At 47.5% G+C, this 25,023-nt stretch overlaps 1 protein-coding gene across 2 annotated transcripts in view; it reads left to right on the top strand.

The window, feature by feature from the left end:
• Positions 1-25,023, top strand: part of PHIP (PHIP subunit of CUL4-Ring ligase complex) — a 2,330,659-nt gene that overhangs the window by 548,983 nt on the left and 1,756,653 nt on the right. For both annotated transcript variants that reach the window (XM_086926531.1, XM_086926532.1), the window contains exon 17: positions 14,877-15,102. In XM_086926531.1, coding sequence (XP_086782657.1) covers positions 14,877-15,102 — 226 coding nt within the window. The remainder of the gene's footprint in view (positions 1-14,876; positions 15,103-25,023) is intronic.

Here is a 25,023-nt window from a genome sequence, read left to right as displayed (position 1 = left end):
CCATATCCACTACCTAGAGCTTCAAGCTCCTCACCCAATTTGAAAGCTTTCCTACCTTATCTCGTTCCCAAGGTTGTCCGATTCTGGACGGACAATATGACAGCCATGTGCTTTCTTCTAAAGCTAGGGGGAATGTACACGGTCTCCACAATATCTTTTCTATCACAGACCATTTGGAGATGGACTCTACATCACAACATTCACCTGTTAGTGGAATACCTCCTGGGCACAGACAATGTTTTTGCAGACCTGTTCAGCTGAATGCAGCAACAAATCTACAAGTGCGAACCCCATGCACATACTTTCACAGGTGGGGGTTCCCAAAGATATACCTTTTCGCAACTGCAGAAAATCCTAGATGCCCAAACTTCGCCTCCAGGTTTCCACACCCGCTATCCATGGGCAACACACTATGGATGAGTTGGTCAGGGATATTTGCTCATGCTTATCCTACTCTCCCTTTCTTTCCATTTCAAGTTTGGAAGCTCAGGCAAACATCTGCCGCCACAGTGATATTTGTGGCTCCCTCTTGGGTTCATCTTCCCTGGTTCCCAACCTTACTGGACCTCTCTGTAGTTCCCCACAAAAAGGTCCCCAACAGGTCGAACCTTCTCACTAAGAACCACAGAGAAACTTGAAGTCCGAATTTGGTTACCTAAATCTACCTCCTGAATGTATGACCATCCTTAAAGAAGCTCGAAGACCTACTACCCAAGCATGCTACACAGCAAAATGGAAAAGGTTTGCATGCAATTGTCATTCTAAACATATCGATCCTTTCAAAGCTAATGTACACTACATTTTCCGTTACTTGCTTCATCAGTAAAAATCTAGACTAGCATTCATTCACATCTATAAGATCACATGTTGCTGCAATGGCTGCCTATCTACAAAATAGAAACCCATCTCCTTATTTAAAATGCCAGTCATTCAAGCATTCATGGAGGGGCACAAAAAGGTTATTCCACCACAGGTTCCACCTGTACCTTCCTGGAACCCTAACATTGTCCTTACACGACTTATAGGCCCTCCATTTGAGCCATTGCATACATGGCCCTGTCAGTTCCTCTCTTGGAAATGCCCCATTTTTAGTCACTATTTCTTCACTTAGACGTGTTAGTGAGTTCTAGGCTTTTATTTTGGAAGAACCTTTCTACCAGTTCCACAGGGACTGAGTAGTTCTCCGCACCAACGCCAAATTTCTTCCTTAAGTTGTCTAGAATTTTCACCTCAATCGAGTTGCTGTTTCAACACCCATAGGTTAGACACTGTTTTTCGTGGGGACTGCTTTACAGTCAATGCAAAGCTCGTGGATTTACAACCACACATGCCTCGAACGAATAATGTTCTGTTCGAGGCATGTGGGCTGCTGAATTCATATCTGTGCATAGATCGCCGCCTAGTGTTGGGTCCGGATGATTGCACTTTGTTGTCTTAGAAGAGTCTTCGAAGTATCACGAGATAGGTGACTCCTCCCCTGGACTACAGTGCGCATGGGCATCTTCTCCATCCTCAGATTGTTTTTTTCCGCCATTGGGTTCGGATGCTAACTCCTATACTCCAACTTCGGAATCGAAAACAAAACTTTTCTAAAGGCCTTCGACTTTGACGGTATTGTTCTCGTTCGGTACCTCTCTACTCGATCCTGCCTTCCATCTCAAATTGGTCGTCGACGTGGGCCGTTGGGCCTTTTCGACGCAATGTGAGCCGACCGTCGATGGAAAGAAGCCCATTTAAAGGTGCCCACAATGCCACTCCAAGTTTCCACATACTGACAAACACTCAGTATGCAACAAGTGCCTTTCCCCAGACCATAGGGAATAAACCTGCCCAGCCTGCTCCCAGTTTCGATCGAAGAAAACTATACGAAACCGGCGGGCCGCTAGGCAAGAAATGCAGCGACAGGCACCGGAACCGGACAACATCTTCGATGATGACAAGGAACTACCGGAAGCTCCTGACTCTGACCTAGAAATCGTAACCGTCGAGGACTACTCGGACTCCGACGACTAGATCCCACCGGGGCAAATCGTGAGTACCCTGCCCCGACACCAATTAGTCGGGTACCAAAGGCTCCGGTCGAGGCATCGCCAAAAGGCCTTAGCCAAGATCATAAAAAAGTTTCGCCAGCCCCGCCATCCGGCTCGGCACCGAAACTGAAACCTTCAGAGACCCCAGGGCCCAGTACCATCGTCCTAAAGAAGGTTCCAGAGCCAAAAAAGGTTGTCGACCCGAAAAGCGTCGAACCGAAAAAGGCCGCTCAGCCAAAAACTGTCGACCCCAAAAAGGTAGTCGAACCGAACAAAGGCAAGCAGCCGAGGGGCGCCGAACCAAAGAAGGTCGCCGACCCGAACAAGGCTACTGTTCTGAAATCCGTCGACCTGGCAAAGGGTGCCGTACCAAAGCCCGGAGCACGGCCGGAAAAACCTGTCGACCCTAAGATAACTGCTCCAAAGACACCAGTCGATCCAAAAAAGAACATCGACTCGGAAAAGGACACTCATCCAAAAAAGCCAAAAACGTGTCGAACCGAAAGTTCCGGTCGACCCAATGACACTCGTTGACCCGAAAAAAGGGCCCGAGCCGAACAAAGCCAATAAAACACCAAAAGTCATCGAAAAACCAGGTGTTACCGACCCAAAGAAGTCTAACACTCAACCCAGGACTGTAGAGTAAGAACTCTTCCACTCAGATCCATCAGACGACCAGGCAAAGATATATATCTTAATCCAGAGACTGGTAAAGTTACCATCCTGCACAGAAAGAAGAGGCCTTTGGACTTGGGCTCTCATTCCCCTATTCCATTAAAGAACAAGCATTTGCAATGCAATAGGTCTCGCATTAGGAAAGTTTGAGCTATTGGTCTTGTAAATGACAATTTTTTTATTGATGTGTTTGTTTTGAAAATAGCTAAATTAATAGCTTTGTCATTTACAATGCCAATAGTTAGAACTTTCGCAAATGTGACACCTATAGCATTTGTAATGCAACATGTTTTGTATTCACATGACTTAGATGTATTGATATTACAAATTACAATGGCTTTTAATTTTTTTAAATAATTAATACTTAAATAAAAGTGATTGTAATTTATAATGGCAATAGCTTAAACTTTTGTAAATAACTTTTGTGAAGATTATGTTCAGTGTATTTTATTGTGACGAAAATCCAAGAACAGAAGTGAAATAACATCTTTTTGTGACATTTGTAATAAAGCTTGAAACATTGAGAGAACATATTTGAACCAGTTGTTGTTGAATGGGGCAACACCCATTCTAGGGGCCACCAAATTTGCCTCGAGAAAAGTAAACTCAACATCCATCCCAATCTAACGTAGGCATGGAGAATACAGCAAGCAGAATCCACAGTTATTTGGCATGGCACAATGCACTTTACAGTCAATGTTAACACTTAAAGCTTCCATAGACATACACCAACCAAAGTTCTGCCACAATAAGCTGCCATTGAGACATACTGCCATGAAGACTCTACGGGCCTAAATAAGGTCTCCCTGCTAACAAACTCTCACTGCCACCAAAACATTATTCATATGAATTAGAATTGAAATGGATCGTCCAGGCTTCATGAGAACGCTCCTTGGACATTTAAGAGGGCGAATGGTATGTAGGGGCCCTATTGACAAGCACTCAACTCAACAAGCAATCAGCTAAAAACATAGTTTACTCAGCGCGCGACCCTTATATAGGTTATGAACAAGTTGTACTCAATATGCAACTTAACTGCAACCGCTGTAGAGCATACCTTATCTAAAATGATAAATCGTGCCAATAGGTTAAGGGGATATAGCAGTTGAAGTGCATTGGTCGTGAAAACAAAGCATATACTTTTATGCCCATACATGAAATGCACCCCTGAGAAATGAATCAACACTCTGTGGTTAGGAAACGTGCAGTCTGCTCTTGCCTGAAAGTAAGGCATGCGTTAATCAACTGAATGCCATTTCATCGGCTCGATGCCCCTGTGCCTCTCGTACCTGCTGCCACCTCTGCAGCTTTGCTGTCCTGTTGCCCAACCACAAACTCCTCCACCAGGCTGCAAACCCAGCTCTCCATCCCTGCCATGTTGCTGGATGGACAGGAAGCAACATGCGGCGCAGGCGCATCTGCACGTGCGTCAGACGGCTCGCAGAAGCTGCTCGTCATAGTCACGTGACAGGAAAGCATCTATTATGGTTTTCTTTTGCATCCATGGGACATAAGGGTACATTTTCAAGTGCTCCGTTAGAGATTACTTCCTGAAAAATGCAACGTCACATCTCTATGTATAACGGTGCTCTTGTGAACGCGAAGGCTAATTCGAAATGAAACGCTCATTTTATCAGACCTATGAAGGCTTAGACTAAATACCGGTGCATCGTTATTCCCGCCCCCCCCCCCAAGAATATTATACAAACTTATAGATAACGTATTTATTAATGTTTTATAATCTTGCATGAAAGGCAAGAATGAGACTTATTTTCAATACCATTGGACAGTTTTTTCTGTTCGATTTTAGTCCAAAGTCTTTTTTTTTTTTCAATTGTTACATGTTTGAAGAATATCCTTTGCAAGATGGCTGCTTTATTCTTATGTAGTCTGAGGCGGAAGTCCACTTTCTGTCTCTATTTCGGCTCAAACAGATCATCTTGAAACATGTTTTACATTATTAAACCAGCGCTCGGGTATACAAAACACACCTCGAACAGTCAGCACAGTGTGAACGAAATTGCAGTGGTACTGAGAATACCCTTTACAAACAAGTCCCGCGGCGACCCGGAAGCTCTTGGCCGGCCGGCCAATCCGGTCGCGGCCGACCGGAAGTCCCGCCTCCCGAGGTCCGCGAGCTGCCGGCGCATGGAGCGCCCTGCCGGTCCGAGGTAGCCCGGGTCCCCAGGAGGGGGCCGTGGAGAAGGAGGAGTGTGGCGCCTGTTGCGGGGCTCCTCGGACCTGAGAAGAAGAGGAGACGAGACGCCGTGAGGAGCGGAGCGCGAGAGGAGCCCCGCCGGAAGAGCGCAGTCGGTGAGTGGGGCCCAGGGCTGATGTGAAGTGCGTGCGTGCCTGTGTGTATGCCTGGGGGGGTGGGGGAGGGGGGGGAGTGTGTGTGCGCGCATGTGTGCGTGTGTGCGCGAGGGAATGTGTGTGCGCATGCGTGACTGTGTGATTGAGAGAGAATGCGAGGTAGGGGATAGTGTGCCTGTATGTGTGCCTGTATGTGTGCTGTATGCCTGCGTGTGCATGCGCGCGCCTGTGTGTGCGTGCGTGCATGCAGAGGGGTGGGGGCTGCCTGTGTGTTAGCAAGGGCTTTGCGCATGCGCAGCTACCAGACGCTCGCTCCCGAGGTGAAATCTGACCTCGTCAAAGCGCGCGTCTGGTAGCTGTCCACATTCCTAAATACGGGCCACAAAAGGTCTGAAGCAGACACTCTCAATGCTCACGCATTGAGAGAAAGGTCTGCTCGACCTAAAAAGGACTTTGGGACTTCTCCCTCTAGACCCTTCATCCCTTTTCAGCCTATCATGCCTACTACACCTTTTGCTCCTTACTCTCCTTTTCACCACGGGGACAATAAGGGTAACATTGGGAATGAGCCACAGCCTCAATATGATTTCCCACAAGATCCTCAACCACAAGAGGAACCTTGGGAGGAGCCAACAGACCCTAACAACACCCATCCCATCCCTGATGTACCCTCTTATCCTACTAAGCCGTCACCTACTGATGACACCATAGCCTTCAATCAACTCCTAGACAGGGCAGCACAATTCCACAATGTAGACATGCATAATGACCCTGTTGAGGAAGACTTCTTATTTGACACCTTCCCTACTTCAGAAAAAAGTGTCGGAACACTTCCCATGTTAAAGGGAGTTCTAAAACATGCACCTGACCTATTTAAGGATACAGCCAGGGCACTGGTAATCAATCCCAGAATAGAAAAGAAGTATAGGGCAGCTCCTACAGACCCTACTTACATCAAAGGGCAGTTACCACTAGACTCGTTAGTAGTGGCTAATGCACGTAAAAGGGCCAACTCCCAAACAGGGAAGCACCTCCCCCTGATAAAGAGTCAAAAATACTGGAGGCATCAGGCAAAAGGGTAGCAGCACAAGCCTCCAACTCATGGAGAATTGCTAATACACAAGCCCTACTGGCTCGTTACGACAGGGCGCACTATGATGAGCTCGAAAGCCTAATGCAACACCTACCTGAGACTTTTAAAGCACAAGCTGATGACCTCATACAGGAGGGAAAATTCATAACAAACGCCTCCATCAAATGTGCGCTTGACTCAACAGACACAGCAGCTAGGTCAATTAACACTAGCGTCTTACTACGCAGACAGGCATGGCTGCGTATTTCCAGTTTTTAGAATGAGGTGCAGTCCACCATTCTTAACCAACCTGTCAATCAGGAATTTCTATTTAGCCCTGCTGTCGACATCATTTTGGATAAAATGAAAAAATACACAGAAACCGCGAAATCAATGGGGGCATTGCAATTTCAGCAACATAGAGGCTCCTTTCGACGCTCCTCATACAGAGCAACTACACGAGGAAATACCTCGCAAACATCTGCCTCATACAAAAGTAACACACCAGGTTCCTTCAACAAAAACACAAACAGAGGAGGTTATAGGGGCGACAATAATAAGGGAAGAGGACGTGGAGGCAATAACACCAGAGCCTCCACTGCCACAAAACAGTAACTTCATTACGCTACCTCCAGACCACCTAACACCGGTCGGAGGCAGACTCCAACAGTTCCTACCTGTCTGGCACGCAATTACCACGGACAGGTGGGTGAGAGAAATTATCCAGTTTGGTTATTGCCTAGAACTGACTTCTACACCACCAAACATACCACCCAGACATCGTCTTATGTCCACGGAACAGATCACCCTGCTACAACAAGAGGTGAAATGCATGCTGGAAAAGGGGGCCTTAGAGCAAGTCCCTTTCCACCAGCAAGGGACAGGAGTATACTCTCTATACTTCCTTATTCCAAAGAAGGACAGTTCCCTCAGACCAATATTGGACCTCAGACCCCTAAATCAATATATACTATCGGAGCACTTCCATATGATCACACTACAACAAGTGCTCCCGTTGCTCCAACAAGGAGATTTCCTAGCAACACTGGACCTCAAAGATGCGTATTTTCACATACCCATCCATCCAGCCCCCAGAAAATACCTCAGGTTCACAATAGAAGGTCAACACTACCAATTCAAGGTTTTGCCCTTCGGGGTTACCACGGCTCCAAGAGTGTTTACAAAATGCTTAGCGACAGTGGCAGCACATCTCAGAAGACAACACATCCATGTGTACCCTTATCTGGACGATTGGCTAATACAAGCAAAATCGTACCATCAGTGTGCAGCACACACCTCTCAAACACTTCAGTTGCTACACAGCCTAGGGTTTTCAATCAACGACACCAAATCGCATCTGCAGGAATCCCACGCACAGCAATACCTGGGAGCCTCTAGTAACACCTCAGTGGCAAAGGCATATCCAAATTCAGCAAGGATAGCCAGCATGCAGATACTCATTCGCAAATTCCTGCCACAACACTCTCTGCCAGCTCGAGTCTTTATGCAGCTCATAGGCATGATGGCCTCCTTCATATTCATTGTCCCCCATGCCAGACTTCCAATGCGCCCATTACAGGAATGCCTAGCATGGCAATGGAACCAGGCTCAAGGACAGCTAAAAGACCTAGTGTTGGTAGACAGTCGCGCTCACAACTCTGCAGTGGTGGAACCCACAAAACCTTTCCAAAGGGCGACTGTTCCAAGAGCTGGTTCCACAACTAGTACTAACAGCGGACGCATCACTGACAGGCTGGGGAACCCATCTCCTTCAATACACAGTACAAGGGCTCTGGACAACCAAACATAAAAAGCTGCATATCAACCAACTAGAATTGCTAGCGATATTCCTAGCCCTGGAAGCATTTCAGAAATACTTGTACAGCAAGACGGTGTTGATCTGGACGGACAACATGACCGCAATGTACTATATCCAGAAACAGGGAGGATACACTCTCCACAGCTGTCCCATCTGGCACAAAGCATATGGAAGTGGGCGATTCTGAAAAACATTTTTCTCCTAGCAGAACACATTCCAGGGAAGGACAATCAGATTGCCGACCTGCTCAGCAGGCACAGCCAACAACTACACGAATGGGAGATTCACCCCCAAGTTCTCCAGCCATTCTTCAAAGAGTGGGGTCACCCAGAAATAGACCTGTTGGCCACAAAAGAAAACTCCGAATGCCAGTACTTTGCCGCTAGATTTCCCACATCCGTTGTCACAGGGCTAGGCGATACGGATGAACTGGTCAGGCAGATTTGCGTACGCTTTTCCCCCAGCACCGCTGATCCCGCTGGTGGCACACAAACTGTGGCAACACTCACTCACGCTAATCCTAGTTGCTCCCACATGGGTGAGACAAACGCGACACACAACGTTCCTGGAACTTTCAGTAGTTCCTCATCAAAGACTGTGCCTTGCACCCCATCTTCTAACTCAGAACCATGGAGAAATCAGACACCCAGATCCCAAACAAATGAACCTAGCGATCTGGCTCCTGAGGTCTTAGAGTTTGGATACCTTAACTTTCCCCCAGATTGCATGAACATCATTAGGGAGGCAAGACGACCAACCACACGAGCGTGCTATACAGCTAAATGGAAGAGATTTGTTATTTACTGCAACAATAACCAAATAAACCCTTTAGACGCCTCCATACAAAACATTATATGTTACCTGCTGCATCTACAAAGATGTAACTTAGCATACTCTTCTATACGACTACACCTCGCTGCTATAGCAGCATACCTTCAAAACTGGCAACACCTTTCACTGTTTAGAGTACCAGCAATCAAAGCCTTCATGGAGGGTTTGAAAAGGGTGATCCCTCCAAGACGCCACCCCCTTCCCCAGTCTGGAATCTAAATATAGTACTTACCAGACTTATGGGCCCTCCTTTCGAACCTATACACTCATGCGAACTACAATTCTTAACGTGGAAGGTTGCATTCTTGGTTGCCCTTACCTCACTCAGAAGAGTGAGCGAATTACAAGCACTAACAATTCAAGAACCTTTCATGTAGGTACATGCCAACAGGGTGGTTCTTAGAACCAACCCTAAGTTCATGCCTAAGGTTGTATTCAATTTCCATATCAATCAATCGATAGAACTGCCAGCTTTCTTTCAAAATCCACAGTCAGTAGCTGAGAGAGCCCTACACACATTAGATGTAAAAAGAGCTCTACTTTATTATGTGGACAGAACTAATCATTTAGGAAAAACAAAACAACTATTTGTTGCTTTTGCACCACAACACAAAGGAAATCCTATTTCAAAGTCAGGAATAGCCAGATGGATAGTTAAGTGCATTCAAATATGTTATCAAAAGGCAAAACGCACTTTAACCGTCCCCCCAAGAGCACGCTCTACAAGGAAAATGGGGGCATCCATGGCTTTCCTTGGAAATATTCCTCTTGAAGACATCTATAAGGCAGCCACATGGTCCACCCTACACACTTTCACAAAACACTACTGTGTAGACGTGCAAGCAAAACAGCAAGTTGCTGTAGGCCAGGCTGTCCTCAAAACTCTTTGCTGCTGCAGCTGGCACAGGTAGCCACCGCTAGAGGAGATACTGCTATACAGTCTATGCACGAATATGAATTTAGCAGCCCACATGCCTCGAACGGAATATGCTACTTACCAGTATGCATCTGTTCTTGGCATGTAGGGCTGCTGACATTCATATCGCCCGCCCTCCTCCCCGATGCCTGTCGCAGCTGCAGCATTATCTCTGGCATGGCCATCTCTTACTTTACTATCTCCATCTCTGCCACAATGGCGAAAAACAATCTGAGGATTGAGAAGATGCCCATGCGCACTGTAGTCCAGGGGAGGAGTCACCTTTCTCGTGATACTTCGAAGACTCTTCCAAGACAAAGTGCAATCATCCGGACCCAACACTAGGCGGCGATCTATGCATGGATATGAATGTCAGCAGCCCTACATGCCAAGAACAGTTGCATACTGGTAAGTAGCATATTCCTTACCCTGTAATCATCTGTTTGTGGCATGTAGTTTGGTAGATTAACATGCACCCACCATCCTCTCCGGAAACCTGTTGGTGTTGCAGTTTTACTCTAGTGAATCTCCACGTCACAAACAGATGATTACAGTGTAAGCTACATATTCCTTATTCTAGTTCGTGTGGATGAAATATAGTAAGGCTCAGCTTCACAATTACTTTAACTCACAGCACTACTGTAGTTGTTCAGTCAGAATGCCTTTTTCATATCTCTTTGGACTCACTCAGTTTGTCTCACATAGCCTAGGACGACACATAGCTCTACCTCGGTCTTACGTCAGGACCCTTGGAGACTTAACCGATCCAGAGGTAAGTTATCTTGGCTTAATCTCATTGTGGTGCCATTAGGCGATCTTCTCTGTAACACCTTTTACGCAGTCTTCTTTCTCTAGGCCTTACTGGCTTTGCTCTTAGTTTTCTACTAGTTTATGTCCAATAAAGGCACACGCTGTGCTCCTACCCTAAGGACTAATACTGGAAGTGGTGATTATACCTAACAGCCACTACTTATATTCAAAATTGACAGCTATTTCCTATTGATATATTTTCCTTAAGCTAATGGAGAGGCCATGTTATATGACAATAATTAGACACCCGTTACAAACCGGTTCTAGTTAAACCTAATTGCTGTTTTCCTTTCCTCATCCTCCTTTGATAGCAAAGTTTACTTACATAATTCAGTGACCTGACCTATACTTGAGCAAGGCTTACAGCTCTCACTACAGGACGCAACCTTCTGTGTGATTTTTATTCTGCCCCCACGGACTGAATGTGAGTTATTCACTACTCAGATACTGTAGGAGGCTGGCTTAGTATATGGTGCACACTTATTTAAGTGAAGCACCTTGCACCTATCCAGATATCCCTTTTGGGGATTTTAGTGGTCTTAGACCACCATAGAAAGCTCTCTAAATGGTAGCTTTGGAGAGCAGCCATCAGGTTTATTCCAGAAGAAGTGTTAAGCAGCTTGTTTTACCAACACTAATCCAGAACTAATCCACACAGTGTAGTTGTAAAAATAGTTATATTTATTATACACACTCACTAACAAATTGGCATATCACCTACCCGGAGATATCAACACAATACACACAATATTTGAAATGTAAACAGGTAAGTAGGCACAAATGCACAGGGGGAGACCAGACCATATACTAAAGAAGTGGAATGCGAACTGCGACCGAAGTCGGGACTTGAACCAAAAGACCTATGCCCACAGAAGATGCAGGAGCGATGACTGGGATCTTGTCACTGCAGCCATGAGGACCCGGCGATGCTGTGGAAGACTAGTAGCCATTCACAAACTGTCCCACGTCTGGTGTCCGGCAGGAGCACCAACAAGCCTTGGCAGCAGTAACAGACTTGGTAAACTAAGAAGATGCAGCGTTGGGGACGAGCAAGGTCCAAGGTACTCCCCCAGTGCAGGAGAGTCAGAGCAGGCCTGAACAAGCAGGGGTGCCCACTGAAGCCAAGGAAGACCATTGAGGATCCACAGGCTTAAAGCATAGGTGTCGCAAGAGGACCTCTAGTAGCACACCAAAGATGCCGGCCCACGGTGCAGAGGATGCTGTGAGGATGAAGATCTTGGTAGGAAGAGATGCTGAAGCTTCTTGTAGCCTGAAGATTTCTGGAGTACAGAGCTAAAAGGACTTGGCAAAGGCAAGTTGGTGCAGTTCACAGGGGTACTGCTCCAGCGGTTGCCATGAGGGATACTGGCCTCAAACTTACTGAGAGGACAAGTATGGCCTGGAGGGAGTTGCAGAGCCACCACCTGTGTGGCTGAGCCTTTTGGAGTCCATGGGACGTCGGGAGCAGTATACCGGTCACCTTCATTACAGTGCTTGCAGATTCGGGAAGTAACTCATTCACTCCAAGGGAGATTCCTACAAGTGTCTTTAATTTCCACAGGTAATATTTAATTAAAGGGGTGGAATGGAAGTAGTGTGGACATAAAATTATACCCATATTCCCATTCGTATCCATGTCTCCTTAGTGCCCCCTATGTTAATGTACCATCCAACCTTTGAATGTATTTCTGCCCTCCTCATTCTAGATCGAAGTACATCATTCATGGAGCTTGCATTATTTGGAACTTGTGGGGGTAACCCCTGCTTTCATAACCCATTTTTCTTCCTTCAGAGCAGTGTGTATTTCCTCATGTGCTTTCCATGTGGCCCACATGAGCCCATTGTAGCAAATAGCTGACTGTCTTTTGGTCATGTCTGCATCATTTCAATCAGTCACTCAATCAAGGATTTATAAAGCGTGGCAAATCACCTGTGAGTGTCTCAAGGTGCTGGAGTTGGTAAGTGCTTAGAAGCGATCTGATCAGTTAATGGAAACGTGGGGGAAAGCAAGGAGATGGCACTCAATAACTGGGGAAGAAGCAAGGAAAACTAGGGAAAGCAAGGAGAAGGCAATAAAACTGGGGGAAATGCACGGAGAAAGCAATGAGAACGGGGGGAATGCAAGGAGAAAGCAGTGAGAACGAGGGGAAATGCACAGAGAAAGCAGTGATAATGGGGAGCATGGCCATATGTCCTCTGATAGGCTGCCCCTTCGGGAGGATCTTCTGTCGCACCATCAGGGGAGGGTTCCCCACCTGAACCTGTCAACAATCTGCCCTTTTGTGTGACGATTGAGAAGCAACAGTTGACCGCTTTTGACCTTCCGCCTGAAGTCTGCAATGTTAGTTTGGCAGCCAGGCGTTCCTCCACCAAAACGGTATACACCTGCCGCTGGGACAAGCGTATAGCATGGTGTGCAGAGTAACAGGTTTACCCTCTTTTTGTACCCCTCTCTCAGGTCCTTCTTTTTATTCTTTCCTTCACCCAACAGGGCTCTGCTCTGGGCACCTTAAAGGGATAACTTTCTAGTATCTGAGCCTTTCTGCGGATGCCTGACTAGCCATCCCTTTTCCAATCCACTATTGTACATATGTTCTTGAAACATTTGCAACAGGTTTCCTCTTTTCCCCTTCATCGTGCCACAGTGGGACCTTAATTTTGACTTAATGGTCTTGATGTGTGCTCGTTTTGAGCCCTTGCACAGCTGTGCTTTCAGGCTCCTTAACATCAATATTACCTTCCTAGTCTAAGTGGCAATAACATCTGCCCGGAAGGTCCGTGAGCTTCAGGCCTGGTCATCCAGATCGCCACATTTAACCATCTACCCAGCCAAGCGGGTTCTTCGCACTAAACCTTCCTTTCTGCCGAAAGTGGTTACTCCTTTTCAGGGTGGCCAGAGTTTTACCCTGCCTACTTTTTAATCTCCGCTGCATCCCTCTGCAGAAGTGGGAATGAATCCATCCTTTGGACCCAAAAAGAGTGTTGTCGTTTTACCTTGACTGCACAGTGTTTTCTGGATGGACAAGCAAGAAGGGAGTAAAGAAGGGTCATGCAATGCAGAAAAGGACAGCCTCTTGATGGATCATTCTTTGCATTAAAATCTGCTATGCTCGGGCCAGAAAGCAGCCTCCTTCGTTGGGTTTGTCGAAGCGAAGAATGGAAAGACCGTGCTGAAGCAGACTATTTCCCAATAGATTGTGCGGTACATTAAGATCTGCTACACATTCGCCAAAAAGCAACTCCGAGGGCTTGAGTGCCAATAAGGAAGAGACTCTTCGTAGACTGTACCCCAAGCATGCAGTATCTTGTATCACCTGGACATAACGGAATACCTTGGATGATTAGCTATAAGTGCGCTTTTCTAGAGCCAAGAATTGCAAAGCGGTAGCCAAGTGTGTTATCTCATACTGGGAAAAAATGTGTTCTGCCTTTGGCATGAAAACAGTCTGACTGGCATTTGTGCTATCTTCACCCTGATCTTAAGGGCTTATGCTGCCACACGAGGGGCCTTCCAGTGACTGATACTTGCTGGGCCATCATGTAGTCATTCTTTCTTACTTTTGGCAAATGTTATTCACAAACTCAAGCATGCAGTGAAGAATTCATTGCCAGGGCTTTGTTGTGTGACTTCCATGGTTACTTGTCATTACTGAATCCCACTTTGCTGAGGGTATTGTTTTGAGTCATTCATAATGTGAGAACTCTATAGTGAAGAAGTATCCATCAGATGAAAAAGATGCTTTCCTTCAGTAACAATTTGTCTGATGGATATTATATCTTTCCACAGATTCCTCACCACTCTCTTTCATTCTCTAGTAAATTGGTGCAATGGGTAACATAATTCCCAAGGAATACCAATGCATCGTATGCTGCTGCTGCTGTTGTCCTTCTCAGTAATGTCCTTTTTGCTTACTCTCAGCATACATCGATCTGGTGTTTAAAAATTGTAAGTACTCTTGCTAGCTCTGTTTGATACCATATATACTATGAAGTCATTACTTCTGGGTGGATGAAGCTGCATTGCACCAATTGGAGAGATATTGCTTGTAAGGTTTTCCAGATTCAGTATGGTGTCTGGAGGCTATTCAATGTGGACAAATCAGTGGGAAAATCTAAAATTCAGCAGAAATTTTGTTAGCAAATGTAAGTATTTTTTTATTGTCTATGACAAATCATCATATGATTACTTTTAGGATGTTAAGTTTTAAAGTCATAGACATTGTTTATAGTCTTCAGTGAAATGAGTTAGTGTATTGTAACCTTTGCCAGAAACATTGTATCTGAATTGTGGTATTAAACAAATTGTAGAGTATGCACTGGTTAGACAACTGTATGAACCTGCATATTATTGCTGCATTTGGTCTTTGGTTGGTGTCAAATTGATCATTCTTAATGTTTTCTTAATTTCAGATAGCAGATCAGATGTACTTTCACAGTGATTATCGTCCCCTGATCCGTGATGCTAATAACTTTGTCTTGGATGAACAGACACAACAAGCACCACATCTCATGCCACCTCCATTCTTGGTTGATGTCGATGGCAATCCACACCCAACAAGGTACCAGAGATTGGTTCCAGGCCGTGAGAACTGCAGAGATGAGCATCTTATTCCTCAGATGGGTGTTACTTCCTCAGGTATTAGAGTTAATTTAATTTAGAGCTATGAGCTATTTTCTGTTTTTTTATGAGGATGTGAGCCGAATAATGATTTTATGTTATAAAATATAGACTGTGCATTTACATTTGTTAGGCAAATTATTGAATTCCTTATTTTGATTAGGAATGTAGGTCTGTTTTCATAAAATACAGTTGCAGTGATTTTGATGGTCATCCTTTATTGATTGTATTATTTCTTTTTTTAATTATAGGATATACTAGGGTGTGTTGACAATCAGCAGTGTCTTCTACTTAGAATTCCAACACCATTGCTGACCATACTAAAAAGTGCTAATTACTGCCAATAAGATATTTTATATTGGTGCCTGATCTCCTTAGAATTATAATGTGGAGTATGTCAAAACCTATAAAAAAGGAACTTCTGCTGCCTATACCTCGTGAATAATATGAGGCTAAAAATATACTGCTTTACCAGTTGTCCTCTATATTTTTTTTCTCTTATTGAGGTAAGGTTTAAAGACTTATCCTAAGCCAGGTCTACATGTTTTAGGAGATGACTGGCTCCTAAATGCGGGAACGGTGGGAACGGCCCGACGGAGGCGGGAGCCGCAGCGAGCCATCCTGTGGGTCATCCTGTGAGTCAGGCCCCCCCCCCCCCCGGCAAACACCTGACAATCTTTCCCGTGGAAACTGTTGCCCGCATTCAGCCAGCGGAGGAGGAGCCGCTAACTGCACCTTGGAGAATAGGTGAACTGGTGCCAGCAAGGTAAGAGGCGGTGGCTGGAGCGGAAGACGAAAGCAAGCGCGGCAGCCGTTAGAGGCGGCCGCAAAGTAAGAGCCGGAGGTGGACCCAGGGAGGCTGGTTGACTAGGTCCTCCCAGCCTGGGGCCCCCGTGTGCTCCGCTTGCTTGCTCGCCGCTGGCCGATTGCCACTCGCAGTTTGCTGCCATTTTCTGCCATTTGCCATTCTCTGCCACTCTTATCACAAGCGGCAAAACCAAAACAGTAGCAAATCAGCTAACAAATCAGATAAACCAGCAACAAACCAACAATGCTACTCACCACAACTCACTACAAACTTACTACAAAAGTTAACAGAGTTAAAAAGCCAACAGCTAACAGAGATAAAAGTTACAAAGAAGGCGAACATTGATTTATCAACTTAGCCTGCATACTGTGCCACCTCATTATCAACCAAAGGGTCAATCTGCACCGCCCACCTCGAAGTAGTATGAGGTCGGGGAAACTACGAGGCGAGGACGCCATTGCAGCTACACCACAGGGGAAGACAAAGAAGGTCAAGGGGGGCCCCCCATGTATGACCAACGAGGTGGTGGAAGAGGAAGTCGAAGGGACAGCCGTGGGTAGGGGTAAGAGTCCCACAAAGTCAACCCAGGAAGATCAAGGCTTTAGCACAACAGCCCCTGCAGACCTCGCAAAAAACCCCCAAGGCACGTCACATCAATCTGACAATCCTGGTTCACTAAGCTTAGACGAGGGAGCCAATAGGATCAACAAGGACAGCACAACCAGCAGCCATGTAGTGAAGAATGAGGGAAATAATTCGAGAGACTTAACACCACTCCCGGCACATAGTGAACAGGCCCACATTTAAAAGCAAGCAAAAGGGCATTGATCACAGACTTCCTCAAAGTTTGTCAAAGACTTTCCACTGGGAGTGGGAGCGGGAAGGTACCCCCACTACATGATTCCGGCTCCAAATGTAACAGCATACAATACAACGCTTACATGGAGGGTACAAATAAGGAAGCCCCACGGTCCGCATCACCACCATACCGGCCAAGGTGTTACAGTGAATCCTGCAAAGCACATACCACAAAGTCAAGAAGGAATTCCGGGTGTAAGGGGTCCGGCCCTCTCTGGTCAAACGTTTCAAAGACCCAACAAATAGCTAAAGACTCAGAGCAAGCTAAGGGGGAACCACCCTTTCAGCCACCACAAACGACCCACATACTACCGGCGCGTGCCCTAGTACACTGGGCCCCGGACGCAACTGACGACTCAGTTTTTCTAGAGCAGAGTATGCAGTGTGTACATCTAATTCAGAATACGTCCCCGACTACAATTGAGGAATCCCTTCCGCAGTCTCGGGTGCAATCCCGTGTTGAAAAACCGTGCCCAACGCCACAGGCAAACTCTCACAGTCCAACGTCCAGTCAGCTCACGCCGGGTTTGGAAAAAAAGTACCACTCTTTCCACCGGACGAGTTACTGAAGACACCGAGGCTATCAAAGATAGTCTGACACCGAAGCTACAGGAACTAAATTTAACAGCAATTGAGACTGCAAAACTCGAACGAAGCACACGCGAGTTATCAGCTCAATACAATCAAGGTCCTGGGAATTAAGAGAGCACCGACAAAAGGCCAGGGAGTGACCAACTGCGTGAGCATCTTATCCAATTAGACCCCTTTGTCTACTCTGCTATATCACCCATCCCCATCCCCAGACACTCTTAGGGGGAATCGCCAGAGAACAGTCAAACGGTTTCCATTTGGCCGCAATTATCAAAGACAATGGAAACCATAGGAGCCGCCATGTCCTATCACGCGGACAAATTGGGCACTCAAGTCGACCTGCTCAACCTCCTGGCGTTTCACGTCCAGGGGATTGAAGCAAACCTACAAGACTTAAATACCATGATTACCAAGGTTCAATTAAATAAGGATCATACTTTCTACACTTGCCACTGCTCCAACATAATAGACAAACTGGCCACAGTACCCAGTCTGATGACCCAGATACTGGGGGCTGTTTTGGATTCGTCAAAAGACTCTCCCGCGGTAACAACCACAACAACAAGCGAATCAATCGGCAATTGGCATTCTAAAGAGGGCCCCGGCAGGCTGACAAGGCTGACCAATGCTAGTAGGGGCGAAGAGAGCCTGGAATTTCAAGACAATCTACACTCTCCCCCAGTAAAGGAAAACAGGTCGCCAGCAAGCCTAGAACTGGAATCTTGGGTCAGCAGTACAGGGATAATTCCCCGGACACAAACAGGCTTTCGGCCAGGACTGGGCACCTTGACCAACTTATCCGCGTTAACCCTCCTTGTTAACAAAGCAATCTACAACTCCACCCCGCTGTACACTTGTTTCCTGGACCTAAAAGCGGCCTTTGACAAAGTGCCCAGATCCAATCTTTGGGCCAAAATGAAAGCCTGGGGCGTGCCGCCAAAGTTGTTGGGAACAATTATCTAGCTTTATTCAGACACTTGGGTCCAAGTGAAAAAAGGAGCTGGTCGACGCCTGACAAGGAAATTCCATACAACCAACGGCTTAAAGCAAGGCTGCGTACTGGCCCCCAGCCTCTTTAACATCTACACTGCGGACCTAGAAAGTGAACTATGTACCATTCAGGGAGATCCACCAAAATTGGCCTACTCACCTATAATAAGTCTTCAATATACAGGCGACATTGTGCTCCTCTCAAAAACCCCCATTGGTCTACAACGCTTGATCTCAAACTGTCGCAGTACCTCTCGAATGCACAATTGACTATAAATCTAAAAAAAAAGCACATCCTATGCTTCTGCGGCTCTAGAAAGAAAAAACAAAATTTGTCTGGAAGATAAATTCTACCTCTTTAACCCAGGTAGACCAATATAAATACCTGGGAATCTTATTGGACCACCGATTGAAGTTTAAACAGCACCTGGAACAGAGGAAATCCAAATCTAAGCAGCTTAATTTGCTTTTAAAACTGTTCAAAAGCAACTAAACGGACATTCCACCCGCCACAATTTTAAGATTGCAGCCGCTAAATTTCTGCCATCACTAACATACAGCTCTGAATTACTGGCAACCCGGGACTTCGCAGTGTTAAATCTCGCCCAATCCAGGCTGTTCAAAAATCTTTTCTCAATCCCGCGTCATATCTCTCAAGCTCAAATTCGTTTGGAGTTCGGTCTTACTAACCAGCTCCCGGCAAGACAAGGAGCACTCGCCAAATATTATTGGCACATGAGGGACGCAGCACACTAATCCCTGGCCCACCTTTGCTGGTCAGAAGTTGAAAAACAGGCTGGGCTACCAGACTCAACATACAAGACCTTGAGGCAAGCTCTAGAGGCATTAAAACTGGAAGAATCCTGGCTTTTGCCCTTGACTTATTCCACTTTCAAGCTGATAACCAAGAAAGCAGTCAAACAAGCATCATTACTCATGGATAAAGCAGCAGTGGCTGGCAAAAGCCATGCCTGGATCATTTTGCCGTCATATACCTACCTAAAACCTCAGGAATGTTTGAAAGAATGCTTCAGGGACCACTACAAAAGGAAATAAAGCCTTTTAAGGCTGGGCTGCTTCTAGTTCCAAAGACCTCACTCCTAAATGGCTACGGTTGTGGGCAACTCCCGACTGCCGCTTCTGTGGCAGCGGCGCAGAGTCTTTACTGCACCTTATATGCATATGCCCGGCACTTCAGAATCTTAGAAAAACGCTTCTCCAATCACTTCTAAGAGAAGCCCAGGTGAGAACTTGCATGGCGGCGGTGATAAGATGCCTAAGTGGATCTTGGATAGAACTCTCATGTAAACCATAAAACTTTTGAATCTCGCCGCCATAGAGCTGGAAAACAGGGCAGCAATCAAAGAGGTCTCTGGACAATAGGCCAGGCTTTGGCCAGCCACAGTCTCTTCCACTCTCTTCCCCTCCTCTCCAAACGGTCGTCTTTTTGTATCACGAGTTAAAAATAACGTGCCCCCTGTTTGAACTACCATTATTCTCCCATACCTTTTACTTCTCTCCCTCTTATTATGAGTTAAAAATAATGTGCACACAGAATGAACTCACACCATTCCTTTCATTCTTTTTCCTTTTAGACCTTTCCCCGCTAATTTTGCATATTTTACGATATCAGTTTTTAACTTGATTTAAAGTTGATTTTGTGCTGTTTTTATGATGTAAATGTCGCTTGCATGGTGGTAAGTCCACATTTTTATGATTTTTTAAAATCAAATAAAGTATCATTAGCCGGCTCCTAAATGACTCCTTCTAATGCACAAGGTTGCCTATAAGCTAGTGAATTGTCTACCATGTGAGAATTGAGACTAGTCCTTTCATTACAAGTATTATTGAGTGGAACACTATTGTTGCAGAAGGTAAGACCTTTTCATATGTACCACTCACCCCACAATACAGGCAGGCATGCTGAATAGAGGAGTAACAAACACAAGTCCCGGAAGCTGGTTAAGTAATGTTCGAGGCATGAGGGCTGCTGAATTCATATCTGTGCATAGATAGCCGCCTAGTGTTGGGTCCGGATGATTGCACATTGTTGTCCTGGAAGAGTCTTCGAAGTATCACGAGCTAGGTGGCTCCTACCCTGGACTACAGTGCGCATGGGCATCCTCTCCAGCCCCAGATTGTTTTTTTCCGCCATTGGATTCGGATGTCTAATCTTAACTCCAGTTAAATAACTTGTACTCTTTCTATTCCTAAGGCCAAAAGGCCTTCTTAACGTCGGTATTGTATCGTTCGGTGCCTAGCCATTTCGGTTCTTCGATCGGCGTCGAAAGAAGATTCTCTCGACTACACAGGCCCAGACTACATCGACGATGGAACGGACCCCGTTCAAGCGGTGCCCCGTTTGTCATTCAAAGTATTAGAACTTCGATGTGCACCCAGTGTGCAATACCTGTTTGTCCCCCGACGAGTCGAAATGTTTCGCCTGCTCACGGTTCCGCTCAAAAAAGACCATCGAACTTCGACGCACGGCAGTCGGCCCAGCGGTCGGCACCAGCGCCTGCAGACATCTTCGATGCCGGGGACGAGGAACTCTTCCAGGATGAGGAAGAGGCGGAAGACGACGTTCCCGAAGAACTGTCGGAGCCGGCGTCCGAGCAGGACTCCAATTTTGAAATGGACGAGCCAGATGAGGAGTTCGCCCACGACCAAGGCGTCGTCGAGGTAGGGGACGACGATCAGGCCCTTGCGGCCGTTGATGCCGACTCCGGTGGAGAACCGAGTCCGCCCGCAGTTCCGGGGCCTATCATTAACATTCAGCCCTCTCCCGCTCCGGTCGAGGCATCGCCGAAAGGCCTTAGCCAAGATCCATCCTCTCGGTCTACAGCCCCGCGACATAGCCAGGCTAAGACCCTTTCGAAGGAGCCATCGGTCGATTCCCCGAAATCGAAACCGAAACAGACGGAGCATAAATCGAAACCGAAACTGATCAAAATGGTGGTCGGTTCGACGTCTACGTTCTCCTCGAAGGCTGTCGACGACCCTTCGACGCCGAAGATACCTGTCGGCGCCAAGACTGGGGCTTCGAAGCAGGGTTCGGCCACCAAGACGGGCGCCTCGAAGGCCTCGACGTTGGTGCCCGCGTCGACTACCACACATGGCGAGAAGGGCAAAGGACTTCCATTTGGAAAAGGTCTACAGCCACCCCTCTCTGGGCTCAAGACTGGGCTGGCTAAGAGGGTCGAAGCCACGGGCAAGGACGCCCCGACTTTGTCGTCGACGCCCAAGGATGGAGACGCACGGCGTCGGGAGCTGGATTCGACGCGGTCGAGCAAGCGGCCTACACAGGCGTCGAAGAAACCCGAAACAAGCGCTTCCGGTTCGAAGCATGTGGACTCGACGCCACTTAAGTTTGGCCTTTCGCCCACGGCCCGTCCAAAACAGCTCGAGGTTTCAAAGATGGCGAAGGTGTCCTCCCATGCACAGGTCGTCTATCATGAGCCTTCTTACGACAACGAGGCAAAACTGTCTATTGATTCGGAGTCGGGCAGGCTTACCGTCCACAAGCGGAAGATCGCGCCTGAACATCCCTTGGAAGGTTACAAGATTCCCCTCAAAAGGAAGACGGTCTCCACCACCTCTCCGGTTCTTGTTGAACCTATTCAGGACTACTCGCACCATGCTGTTCAATCTCCAACACAAAGTGAGGAGGACTTAAATGCGGACTATAGCCAAATGGGCTTCTCTTACAATACTGACACTGATCAAGATGTCTCAAATCAATGGTCAGGAGCGGGAGATCAAGGTGATGACCCTGATGACCCCCAAACCGCACCAGACTCTCAGTCCTACATTGTGAAACCATCACCAACTGAGGACACTGTTGCATTCAATGCTTTAATTGAGCGGGCAGCCCTCAACCATGACGTCGAGATGCATGCTGAGCCAGTGGATGAGAATATCTTGTTTGATACCTTCTCCACGTCTGAACGCGCCACCAAAACTCTGCCCGTCCTCAAGCATGCCACAGCCATTTTCAAGGAGCCGACCAAAGCCAGGGTTATAAATCCCCGGATCGACAAAAAATATAGGCCTGCCCCAGTGGACCCAACCTATATCAAAGGCCAGCTCTGTTTGGACTCCCTCGTGGTGGCTAATGCACGCAAAAGGGCTAACTCTCAATCAACTGGTGACGCTCCCCCTCCGGACAAAGAGTCAAAAATCTTTGAAGCGTCTGGGAAGCGTGTGGCGGCCCAAGCCGCTAACATTTGGAGAATAGCCAATACACAAGCCCTGCTGGCTAGGTACGACAGGGCGCACTACGACACCCTAGAACAATTAATGCAGCACATGCCTGACATGTACAGAGAGGCAGCAGAAATGGTTATACAAGAGGGGAAACTAGTCTCCAATGCGTCCATCAAGTGCGCACTGGATGCAGCTGACACTGCAGCAAGGGCAGTCAATACTAGCGTGATGCTGCGGCGCCATGCCTGGCTGCGCATCTCAGGGTTTAAATCCGAGATCCAAACTACTCTTCTCAATCAGCCGGTTAATCCGGACTTCCTGTTTGGACCCGAAGTGGACACAACACTTGAGAAAATGAAAAAAGACACAGACGGCGAAATCCATGGGGGCTCTTCAGTCACAGCAGTTTCGGGGCGGTTCCTTTCGTCGCTCCGGTAACAGGGGAGCAACAAGAGGACAGGCTCACCAGCATTCACAGTACGGCAAAGGCAACACGCAATCTGCCTACACTAAAAACACCAGAGGTGGATACCGGGGGAACAACACCAAGGGGAGAGGCCGCAGCAATAACAGCGCCAGGTCCTCCACTCCCAACAAACAGTGACTTCATGTCACTGCCCCCCGACCATCTAACACCTGTCGGGGGGGGAGACTCCAGCAGTTCCTGCCACTCTGGGAAAACATTACAACAGACAGGTGGGTGAGACAACTTATCCGTTACGGCTATTGTCTAGAGCTAACCTCCACCCCCCCAACATGCCCCCAAGAAACCGTCCTATGTCCGCAGAGCACTCGCTCTTATTGCAGCAAGAAGTACTCTCCATGCTGCAAAAAGGAGCCATAGAACTCGTGCCTGCCGAGGAAAGGGGTGCAGGGGTTTACTCCCTGTACTTCTTGATTCCAAAAAAGGACGGGTCCCTGCGGCCCATTCTAGACCTCAGACCCCTCAACCAATACATCCTTTTGGAGCACTTTCACATGCTAACTTTACAACAAGTCCTGCCGCTGCTCCGTCAGGGCGACTTCCTGACCACCCTGGACCTCAAGGATGCGTATTTCCACATTCCCATTCACCCCAGTCACAAGAAATATCTCAGGTTCACAATTAACGGTCAGCATTACCAGTTCAAGGTTCTGCCGTTCGGGGTCACGACTGCTCCAAGAGTTTTCACCAAATGCTTAGCAACTGTGGCAGCACACCTTCGCAGAGAAGGTGTTCACGTGTACCCCTACCTGGCTCGTGCAGGCCAAATCTGCCGAGCAGTGCGGTCGCGACATGTCGCGTACAATTCACCTCCTTAACAGTCTGGGGTTCCTTCTAAACTACGCAAAGTCTCACCTGCAGCCGGCCCATGTGCAACAGTACCTGGGGGCGACACTAAACACCCAGTTGGCCACGGCGCAGCCGAACCCAGCCAGGGTCAACAGAAAGCAAACGCTCATCCGGAGGTTCCAACCTCAGCGATCCCTCCCAGTGCAAGTTTTCATGCAACTGATCGGCATGATGGCATCCTGCATATTCATTGTCCCGCACGAGAGGCTGCACATGCGACCCCTTCAGGAATGCTTAGCCCGTCAGTGGAACCAGGCTCATGGCCATCTAAAAGACCTAGTGTTGGTGACCGGTCGTGCTTACAGCTCTCTGCATTGGTGGAACCCACAAAACCTTTGCAGGGGACGACCGTTCCAAGAGCCTGTCCCACAGACAGTGCTAACGACGGACGCATCTCTCCTGGGTTGGGGAGCGCATGCCCTCCACTACACAGTGCAGGGACTGTGAACAGCACAACAGCAGAGGATGCATATCAATGTGTTGGAACTGATGGCGATCTTCATGGCACTGAAGGCATTCAAGTTGCACCTGTGCAACAAGGTCGTGTTAGTCCGGACGGACAACATGACCGCCATGTATTACATCCAGAAGCAGGGAGGCACGCACTCCCCGCAGCTGTCTCACCTAGCCCAGAGCATGTGGAAGTGGGCCATTCAAAGGAACATCTTCTCATGGCGGAGCATCTCCCGGGTGTCGACAACCAGATGGCGGACCTGCTCAGCAGGCACAGTCATCAGATGCACGAGTGGGAGATCCACCCGTCAGTTCTCCATCCGTTCTTCCAACAGTGGGGTCATCCGGACATAGACCTCTTCGCCACAAGCGAGAACGCATAATGCCCAAACTTCGCCGCCAGGTTCCCACACCCGCAGTCTCAGGGCAATGCGATATGGATGAACTGGTCAGACAGATTTGCGTACGCTTTTCCGCCAGCCCCTCTCATACCTCTGGTGGCGCGCAAACTGCGACAACACTCCATGACGCTCATCCTAGTTGCTACAACGTGGGCACGGCAGGCTTGGTACACCACGTTCCTGGAACTTTCAGTGGTGCCTCACTAACGGCTGCGTCTCACTCCCAGCCTCCTCACTCAGAGCCATGGAGACATTCAGCACCCAGATCCCCAGCAGTTGAACCTTGCGATTTGGCTCCT

Source organism: Lissotriton vulgaris, chromosome 6 (assembly GCF_964263255.1).
Source record: "Lissotriton vulgaris chromosome 6, aLisVul1.2, whole genome shotgun sequence".
Taxonomy (NCBI): domain Eukaryota; kingdom Metazoa; phylum Chordata; class Amphibia; order Caudata; family Salamandridae; genus Lissotriton; species Lissotriton vulgaris.
Note: the sequence above shows the minus strand (reverse complement) of the source record. Positions and strands in the feature narration are given on the sequence as shown.